This window comes from Carassius auratus, unplaced genomic scaffold (assembly GCF_003368295.1).
Source record: "Carassius auratus strain Wakin unplaced genomic scaffold, ASM336829v1 scaf_tig00034065, whole genome shotgun sequence".
NCBI lineage: Eukaryota > Metazoa > Chordata > Actinopteri > Cypriniformes > Cyprinidae > Carassius > Carassius auratus.
Genome location: NW_020526123.1, coordinates 2,507 through 13,068, shown reverse-complemented (window position 1 = coordinate 13,068; position 10,562 = coordinate 2,507). Strand labels below are relative to the sequence as shown.

Below are 10,562 nucleotides of genomic sequence, written 5' to 3'. Positions count from 1 at the left end.
ATGCTTTAGATGCATTAGGTTAATGAGCCATTTCTGTTGTCATTGTTGTATTAAAAACACTGACAATTAATTTTTGAACTGAAGATGCCATATATGTGGTCATGGAATGCACAAACTTAATTGTTTTTTCTTAAAAGAAGTGGCTTAAGAATTTTTGGAGCATACAGAAGTGCCGTTTGTGACATGTGAAGAATGTTCCTGTAATTGCTTTACTGCAGTGTATGTGTATTGTTTTCTGTTCCATTCAACTGTATCCAGGATGGTGCCACCACTAAACCTGTGCAACCAGTCCTAAAATACCTGGCCCAAAGCGTAAACTGTTCCTTGTGCTACAATATAACATCAGCTCAAGCGTTGCAAAATGTCTGAATCACAAAGGTTCCCATAGATGCAAGATTGCCCCCAAAAACTAATGTTTCAAACTCTTGACTTTCTCATCTATTCTGTTACGCTCCGTCGAAATGTTTTTGAGTGCAAGAGCACATCTTTTGTAAACGTTCAAATGGAGACCAAGTCTGCTCAACCTGCACAAGATTTCTAGTGTCTTTGAACAAGCTTAGCAAGTGAAGTAAAAATCTGATTCTAAGACTGTGACGGTGTGGAATTTTTATCACCGTGGCGGGAATGGACCAACTAAGTCCGGTGGCACTGTGTTGATATACACATATTTTCCTGTGCTCAAACCGCAACTGTTACTGTTATTACACTTGTATACAGAACTTTGTGTTATGCATGTTGCAGAGTGTGTGACATCACGTGCACTACGGCCAGTGGCAGTAGACAACTGCGGAGGCAACAGACCACCGCTTTGACGCGGTTGTCACAGCGTTCGTCGCCGCCCTATCTGATTCCACTGTTTGCTTTTTGTTCATTAATTTTTTTTAGTCTTGTCTTTTAAGTGATGGTGATGTTTTGATTTGAATAATTTCACAACACTCATCACATCACTTCAGTGCCATACTCAAACACAATCTGAGTTGTGGTTGTTGCAGGAAGAAGTTGGGAAACCGCCCTCCACCACATCCTGTTTTAGAGCCCCTCTGTGTTAATCAAGTTCACTACTTTACGGTTGTTGTTTTGGTTAACCACAACTCTTGCTAGTGTGTTTTTTTTTTTTTTTTTTTAACCATATGGTTGCCTGTGAATTAGATTCTGAAAACAAGATGAAGTCCAATCTGCGGATCTCACTTTTTTGGGTTATATTAAACCACTTTTATATCGGTTATAAACCTCCAATATCTATCATCTTCAATTGATATACAACTGCCAATCTGTGACTGTTGGTTGTGGTTTGGGTTGAGTGTAAAGTCTTGTGAGTGATCAATGAAGCTCACTGCAGGCATACCATGTCTTAACCAGCCTCCCCTGTGGTTTTCTTTTCCAGGTGCCATTCTTGGCCGATCAGAGACACAAGAGTGTGTGTTCTACAACTACAACCCCAGTTCGGAGAACCGAGGAAATCGCAGTGGTATTGAGTCTTGCGTGGGAGAGAAGGACAAGAGGCTTCATTGCTTCGCAACTTGGCGAAATGTGTCAGGATCGGTTGAAATAGTAAAGCAAGGCTGCTGGCTTGATGACGTCAACTGCTATGACAGGTAATCTCTAGTTGTTTTACGCCTGTTTGACATTACCAAGAAATCAAGATAGTCTGAAACCAATAACTGAAGTGGGGAGGAAAAAAGGCCCATTTCTGTTTAATTGACTGGGAGTTTTCAAAATAGATATGAGGCTTTTTGACCTCTGTCACTGTTAATCAACATCATCTTAAGTGTCTTGATTGTTTAAATATTGATTGTTTTAATTACACTTATAGAGGCTGTGTTTGAACCTTTCAGCAGCGCACATACCATCAGCATTTATTATTGACTATCGTTGTTTCTCAAGCTGTAACTGTAGTGAAGATGTTTTTGCTGCTGACATTTTTCACTTGTTTTGACATCTGAAACATTTGTGCAATTATTGTCAAATTAGATAAATGTATTAACTAAAGGACTAAAAATATTGCATTGTGAGGTACACTACCATTCACAGTATATGCACTTATTATATAGAAAATATGCATTTCATGGATCAAAAGTCACAGTAAAGATATTCATAATTTGCCAAATGTTTTCTTTTTCAAAAATGCTGTTCTTTTAAGCTTTTTGCGTCAATACCTGAAAAAACAAAACTCAGCTAATGTTTTTAATTTTAAGATGGATTTTTTTTGAGCAGCAAATGAGCATATTAGAATAATTTCTAATTAATAATCTATCACTGAATACTTAAAATTATAATATTATTTCACTATTTCTGTTTTTATGATAATTTTGTTCAAAAAATTCAGCCTTTGTGAGAAAAAAAAAAAAAAAACAATTGTACCAACCCCAATAATTATTATATATATTTTTTTAAAGCATTATTTAACTTCAAAATTGCCTAATTGTTATAAATTGTCTGTGGTGAATGCTACGTTCAAACATTACAGAGAGATTATTCCACACATTTATTTAACCAAATACTTCCTTCTCAAGATTTCACAGTATTTCAGATAAAGGCTTGTGTAAACATGTTTCCATGTCGAGGATTGGTTGTGAACCTTGTAACCTCCATCCATGATAGGGGAGATATTAAAAACTGTTTTATCAGCGCATCTGCCCCTATGCAACAGGTAGCACTGCTGGCAGTTCAGGAAGTGTTTCTCCTGAACAGAGGTGTTTTGATAGCGTGCAAAGGCAGCAGCACTTCTCTTGTCCTAACATGCTGCTGAACCCGTTTACCTCATTTGTTAGAAGGATTTAAGGTTTTTTTTTTTTTTTTTTTTTTTTTTTTTTTAATGCACATTTCACTGCCATGTCAAGTCCTTAGTTAGCTAAGCAAGTATTGCAAACGCTTAATGGCGCGTGTGCGTCGCAAGCAAGAACGGACTTACGTTTCTGACTAAATGTCTCTGGAATGTCATCATTGCCCTTTTATTTGTTCATTTGCACTTGTGTGTGTGTGTGTGTGTGTGTCTTAAGGATTATTGGTGTGCTGCTAAGCATTGTTTATCTTCTTTAAGCCATCCTGAGTGCTCTGCTTTGATGTAGGCTGCCAGATTTTTAAAAAAGTATATTTTTGGCACAGGCTTTTTCCGCCCATGTGTTTTTATCCGTTTGTTTGCACTCTAACCCGAGCAAAATCCAAATAAACCTTGTCGGATGCATATCTTAATTATCTCCAAATGTGATGCCATCTTTATTTTATTGCCAAAAGAAATTTATGATTCAGAAAAAAACTTTGCTGCCGAATCTTTTTTTTTTATTTTATTGATTTTAAATCAAATTAAATCACATATTTAATTAATAAAATTTAATTAATAAAATGATGTGCACCTTCATTGAGTTTTTTTGGTGAACTGCTGAAACATTGAAAAATTTTGTCCTCCTAGATGTTTCAGTGGTTGAAAAACTTACTGTTGTATATTGATGTATTAGTATGTCAAACTGGAATCTGCAAGTGTCCATAAAAGAACAACAGTTGTGAGCTGACAGATCTGCTTGATCTTTATCTTACAGCACTGAGTGTGTTGAGAAGAAGGAGGACCCGGATGTGTTCTTCTGCTGCTGCGAGGGCAACATGTGCAACGAGAAATTCTTCTATAACCCTGACACACAGCCAGTTCAGAGTAAGGCTCCCCTCAGCGACCCGTCAAACAGCAAAGTCTTTAAGGGTATTGGAAGTTCTTCAGTTATACCCCTTCCTCTGATGTAATTGTGCTGTCGGTGTGAACCCCTCCTTTATGTCTTTGTCTCCTCATAACCAGTATTACCTCATTACCTCATTATCAAAATCATCAATTAGGGCTGGGCGAAATGACGATATTTTTGTATATTGACGATGTCTCATAAGTATCGCAATGTCAGCAGTTAGGTAACCGATGATTATCAACATTATTGGGGGAAAAAAAGACATCTGATAAACCTAGTAAGTTAGAACAAATATTTTGCGTAGCCCAATAGTCACTATACAGGTCTTTTTGCATGCAAGAATGAAATAATTAGAAAATCAAAAGCTATTCCAGTTTTTTGAAATCAGATCAGATGCATAAGGTCAGAATTCAAATTACTTGTTATAAAACTACGTTTCGATTCTGCTTCTCGAATTCTGTATACACATTTATTGTGATTTCAAAAGATTCAACTTCAAGAAGATGAAAGAGAACTCACTTCTGTACTTGTGCGCTGTTTTCTGTTTTATCACACACACACAGTGCATGCCTCGTATATATGAACACTGGACTGAGCTCTCGTTCTCACATTCTACACATTTAAATAGACAAATACACACAGAAACATCCCTTAAATACAATCGGTTATGTCTTTAGTGAACGTAAATAGTTAAGAAAACAAGGGTGTATTGGATCTGTGCGTTGACAGCAGCCGCTGCCGTCAGTCATTAATGTTAATAAAACAACAAAAGAAAAGAAAATCCTCACTGATCTTAATCACTTTTGTAACCTCAATTTATATTTTGTCTGTTGTTTGGCACTGACTACTGTAATGGCAACGTGCATCTCTGTATGCGACTTATTTTGGAAATGCGTTCCAATATAATTTATCCTTATTTATATAGGTATAGGCCCATTCTGTTTTGATCTGCAGTTAAATAAAGGTAAAATGAAAAAAGACAAATAGTAGCACATCATGTGTTTCTGAATATTTATTTAAACAGACTTGATGAAAAACCACAAACATGACCAGTTTAATTGAAATACGCAAATTCCTTCAGCACATTTCAGTGCGATATTTTTTACGGTTTTTTTTATACCATGTATACAATATAATTGTAAATCGAAATTATAAATCGAAATATAATCTAAATTAGTTTTTCACCCCTGCATGATTTTAGTCATAAATGATAATTATCAAATACGTTATAGCTTGATTACAAGTTTAAAAACCGCGCTGCTATTGTTATAATCAAGGAAATTAAACTTACCATAGTGAATGTGTCTACACGGGCGATAATGGCAAAAATAAAGCGAAACAAGCTTATTTTATTCAAGACATTATATGACATCAACATGCATTTATCATTCTTACAATCACTGCCAGAATATACAACTTCTAGGTCTACCTAGAATACCTAGATTCCCTTTTTTTTTTAGATTTGAAACCTCTGTTGTAATCAACACCGAATGTTCGAGCTTCGGAAAGAGGGGGCTAGACATATTCTTTAACACCATGTCTACACCGGACGCCATGCCATGACAAAATGTGTGTAGACACGGTATAATAAATGCAGGTATCTCTCTGTCTGTCTGTTTTAATTTTTATTATGTCGAGAACCGCTATCCAGTTGACTTCTCGCATAGCAGTTGAGTTGAGTGCAGTGTTGCTTATGGTGCAATATGGACACCCTTCACATTCAGAATGAATAAACTTTTAATAAACTACGGAACATTGCAAGCTGAAAGCATTGTAGCTCATGCAGGCAGGGCTTATGTTCCGAAAACGGACACTGCCCGTGTGATACAAAACACACCGGTCTGTTAAGAGCAAGACTTTTAATATAGACAAATTATTATTAGTCTGGGCTACTGTTCGTTTTTTATGACTGCCGTATTCACAAGTATTTTTAAGGAAATGAAGTGCACGTTGTTATTATGCGTAAAATTACTGATTAACATGGCAATATACAACACTATACTATAGGCATTCTACTTACAGAACTTATTTTTTCAGAACTTGATGTGATGTTATAGGCCAGGCATCTTTGGCACACTGCCTTTGTCTTGTCCTCACTTAATTTAAAGTGCTCCCACACAGCTGAGGTCTTTGGCATTTCTGTCTTCTTTTCCAGATGAAATGAATCATGACATACACGACGTTCATATTCAAGTGCGAATGAGAACTGTTTCGCAGAGGATGCCAGGTGTTCAAAAAAAAAAAATCTAAATTGAAAATCAAATGCCAACCCAACGAATAATCTAATATTCTGGTACAGCCCTACCGACTATGCCATGATGAATTTAGGGTTGTATTATTTATCCTCAACAGTTCTCCTCATGAATCTAAATTAAATTAATTTCAAACTGAAATTTTATAAGAACAAAGTGGAAATTATTAGCAACACCAGAAATAACAGCAAAGCTCTTTTTTTTCTGTTGGTTTAAACACAAACTAAGAAAAGTAAAACCAAAAATGGTGGCAATAATTAAGACCAAACTGAACATTGCATGTCAGCAATGTTGTCTCAGCGTGGGCGGGGCATGGTGGATGTGGAACTAAGGTAGACAATATTATTGGATATCGCATTATTTTTAAACCTGATTATCGATGAGACATTTTTGACATATCACCCAGCCCTATCATCAATTACCTCGAAGAACCTCTTGGATGTTTTTCTTGACTGTTCATGTCAAAAATCATAACAGGCTCACTGCTTTTTCCTCTCCATTGTATCGTTTTTTTTTTTTGTTGTTGTTGTTGTTGTTGTTGTTTATGCGTTTCCTTTCCTGAATGATTTGTATAGCAACATTTTTCTGCCACAATTGAATGCATATGTGCTATGTAACTGTTCAGTGCATGTAGTGTCTTTACATCAGTGTTGTGTGCATGTTATTTATGAACCTAAATCTTTAATGAAAATCTTTAATTTAAACATGCACATTAGGAAGACCACTTTCAGAGTATGCACTTTCTCTATTACTGAGTGTTATGATATTAACATCCTTTATGCATTTAGCAGAACATCATAACACATCAATGTTATGATGTTTATATTAAATAAACTGGGTGTTTAGGTACTGGTTTTCTAAAGTATTATGGTGTAAAAGTTCATTATTATTTCCTGGTGGAATATTGCAGCTGAAATTGGTTCTGCATGTTTTCAGTATCCTTCTAAGAAAGTGACATTGATAAGGTTCGGTTTCTGTGAGCTATTGAGTTTGATATTATCTCATGGGTGTTCAATTTAGCTTTTGAATAGATGTTCCTGTTAGATCGTTGTGCCTTCTTTCTATAGTTTTACCTTGAATTTAACAATTGGTTCAGAAATATCAAACTACAGATTGCTTTTAAGCAAAAAATGTTAGGGACTTGGACTATTCATTCATTTAGTTCTGATTATTCTGTATTTCTTCTTATCTTGACGCAGCCACAAAATCACTACTGACTAAAGCTCTGTTAATTATTCTGTACATTGGCTTGTATTCATATCTTTTTAGAAAATAATCATGGAGTAGCTGTAAAAGTAATCAGAATGTTTGCTAGGTGTTTTAGGTTCTAGGTCTTTGTTTATTTTTATTATTATTATTTACCTTTAGTAAACCTAAGTACCTAAGTAAACCATACGTTCCCATCAGTTTTGTTGTACATAAAATGGAAGGCTACTTTATACTTTACAAAAAGTAGGCTTACTACTTTATTGTTTCGCATCGTTAAGCCAAATTGTAAGGCTGAATCACCTGTAACGATGAATTTGTATTAGTGTTTGGGAACGAAGTGATTGAATAAATAGCAGTACTTCAGAAATGTCACTCTTCTGAAATGTCTTCGCATAACATTACAGATTTTGAACCATCTTCATCCGCTGCAGTAGATCCTCAAAATACATTAACTGAACATGAGCATGGCTTCTGAACCACCATCTATATTGAGCGATTCTGTAATTTGCTAACTCAGAGCTGTTTGGCTTTTAAATGAAACATTTCGAAGATTGGGCATAGAAGACATTGGTTTGCTTTGCTTTCTTTGGGCTTTCAACAGCGTAACGTGCTCTCGCAGCCCCAGAGATGACCGTGTCTTTTGGATTACAGAAGCTGATCTGGTTGCTTTATCTCTTCTGAGTAAACACTGACATCAACATCCTCTTAACTAAATGAGGGATGGAGGCATGTTGCCGAATACAGACCAAGCAGTTCTAATCTACTGGCCCAGTGCTCTCAGATCCCTGCAGGGGGGTAGTTGTACATTTCAGCAATCGTGATTTATTATCTGCCCGCGATCTCTTGAAAACATGGCCCAATTTAGTTGCGTACTGGTTGCGCTCTGCCTGATGAGTTTTGATACTACAACTGTCGGTATCATCTGCAAATGCGATGGGTAGAAGAGTCTTCAGTACTTCAGTAGCAGAGGAGGTGGGTGGGGGGATGGGGTCCTCACTCGTGCTTATGTAATGGGTCTATTTCCAGCACTGACTCACTCCATATGGAATGATCTTGATATGAAATGCAAAAACCCACAGGGACATGAAGAGTTGCACAAAGCACACTGGAGTTTCTCAGAATTCGCTTTCTGCGAGCATGGAGCTGTGTGCTATTTGTGACCTTGTGACCGGGTACTTTAATGCCCCACGGCTGCGTGTGACCATTTTGCCCGCTGAGTGGGGGAAGGGTGGAGTAAGGTCGGATGAGAGTTGGTTTGTTGGGGGTGGATATGTTTTTTTTTTTTTTTTCTTGTGCTTGTGGATTAATCCACAGTCCTTAACCCAGTTCCAATTCCGTAGTTGGCACGAGAGAGAAGAAATGACATCATGAATGAGTTCTCTATCTGCTGGACCGCAAGCTAATACTGGTACAGCTGAAGTTTGACCGGGTGGGTCGCACACATGGCCCTGTGGTCAGTCCGGGTGAATGGGAAATGCTCTGCCATAACATAAGAGCAAGGGATCGCTGCATATCTGGCCAGCAGCCATGGCCCAATCCAATCTCTGGCAATAGATGCAGGGAAACTGAGGGTCACCGTGTGCACACTGACTAAGCATGCATGCTATTCTCCCTCAAACACACACCCGTGCAGTTCCGTTGAACCGCTCTTAACAGGAATTTGCATAGTAGCATGTGCATTGGAATAAAGCTGTTTGCATAAGGCAGGATCTGTCAGCAGCTTTCAGGGAATCAAACCAACCTTGTTTTAAAGCTGCTGTGAAAGAAATGCAATTAGCAAGTTCAAAAGGTGTGTGACATAAAATAAGTATTCAGTGAGAGATTCTCAACATGCACCTTGTATCTCGTTAATGCAATGTAAAGAAGGTGTGTGCTAGACTCCTCTTGAGGGAATTGGGAGCCAACTCTCATTTGAGGTTCTGCTTTGTAATGCTAATGCGAGCTGAAGTCATTCTGTCAAATGCTGATGTCATCTCTTTTCACATTCATGTCACTTTTTTAAGCCAATAGAGATCGTCATTGTGTGATTTTAATAGTGTGAAATTACAATATTTCTGGACTGATAATTAACAGCTTGTTGTGCCTGATAAAATTAACCCCGAAGTGGAGAACACATGTTCGAAGCGCACAGACGTGCCTGGCTACTAGCTATTATTCGCTTGATTTGGTCATGGGCCTTCGCTACAATACGTCTAGAGTGCCCTCTACTGGGTAAGATGGCAAAGAATAAAATAAAAAACAAACGGTCTAATCATAGACTGTAAATAATGCGCTTCATTCTCGATTAATGCATATTCGAATATCGAATACAAAAGTTACAGCCCTTATATATATATATGCATATGTGAGAAATCCTTCAAAATATTTACTTATTTGTTTGATTTATTTACATGGATAAAACAAGTTATTATTTTTTTCTTTAAAAGGTACACTCAAAAATACAAAAAAATTTAGCAGTTCAACTGTTTTCAACATTAATAATGAGAAATGTTACGTTTGTACCAAATAAGCATATTAGAATGATTTCTGAAGGATCATTTCATGTCATGCATGATTGCTGAAAATTTAGTTTTGCCATCACAGGAATTAATTATATATTCAATATATTAAAATAGATTTTTTTAATTATAAGTTGTAATATTATTTCACAGCAGTACTGTTTTTACTGTATTTGTTCAACTAAATGCAGCTTTAGTGAGCAAAGAGACTTCAAAAAAAAATTACCAACCCCAAACTTTTGAGCAGTATTGTATTGTGCACCTAATCAAAAGCGCTGATCACTACTGAACTCTCTCATTCTTCTTCTCTCTCTAGCAACATCTAACCCCTTCACCCAGAAGCCACCACTGTTCAGTACCCTTCTGTGCTCCATCGTGCCCATCATGGGCATCACAGCCATTGTCCTCCTCTCCTTCTGGATGTATCGACATCACAAGCTGGCGTATCCACCTGTTCTGGTCCCTACCCAGGTAAATTGATATCTCTACTGTATGATGCATGCATTTTGATTTACCTTTAGTAAAATGAGAGAAGTATTCCCATATTTTGAAGTGAAAGATTAATATCACATGCAGCACAGTCATCTGCTCTTATCACTCTTGAGTTTCAGTGTATCAGTAATTTTCATGCCACTAGAAACGGTGCTACTGTGAGCTGTGCAGCACCTCCAGTTGATGTGAATGACAGTGATTTCAGGGATCTAGTGTGCTCAATGTCACACTTACTTAAGTTCAAACATGCTGTCAGCTGAAATCAAACTAGATCTGTCAGGACACAGTTGTGTTTCAGTGCCCTCCTCTCCCACCAGAAAGACAATATAACAGAGCTGACATAACACAAGACATGAGCAATCAGGTGACCTTTACCCCTGTGTGTGACTAGTCTTAAGATTCACATCTTCTGATTTACACAATAGATCTTTATAGATTTAGCT

The 10,562-nt window shown here is 37.1% G+C and overlaps 1 protein-coding gene across 2 annotated transcripts; it reads left to right on the top strand.

The window, feature by feature from the left end:
* The first annotated feature begins 1,114 nt into the window (after positions 1 to 1,114).
* On the top strand, positions 1,115 to 10,198 carry LOC113081375 (activin receptor type-2A-like). Of its 2 annotated transcripts, none has more exons than XM_026253482.1 (3): positions 1,115 to 1,595; positions 3,537 to 3,646; positions 9,944 to 10,198. In XM_026253482.1, the coding sequence occupies exons 1-3, from the start codon at positions 1,324 to 1,326 to the stop codon at positions 10,105 to 10,107; spliced, it is 546 nt and encodes a 181-aa protein (XP_026109267.1). In that variant the 5' UTR covers positions 1,115 to 1,323; the 3' UTR covers positions 10,108 to 10,198. The 2 variants fall into 2 exon arrangements, with proteins under 2 accessions (XP_026109267.1, XP_026109266.1); XM_026253481.1 differs by having other exon boundaries at positions 1,126 to 1,595; positions 3,537 to 3,691; positions 9,944 to 10,183.
* The last annotated feature ends 364 nt before the right edge of the window (positions 10,199 to 10,562 follow it).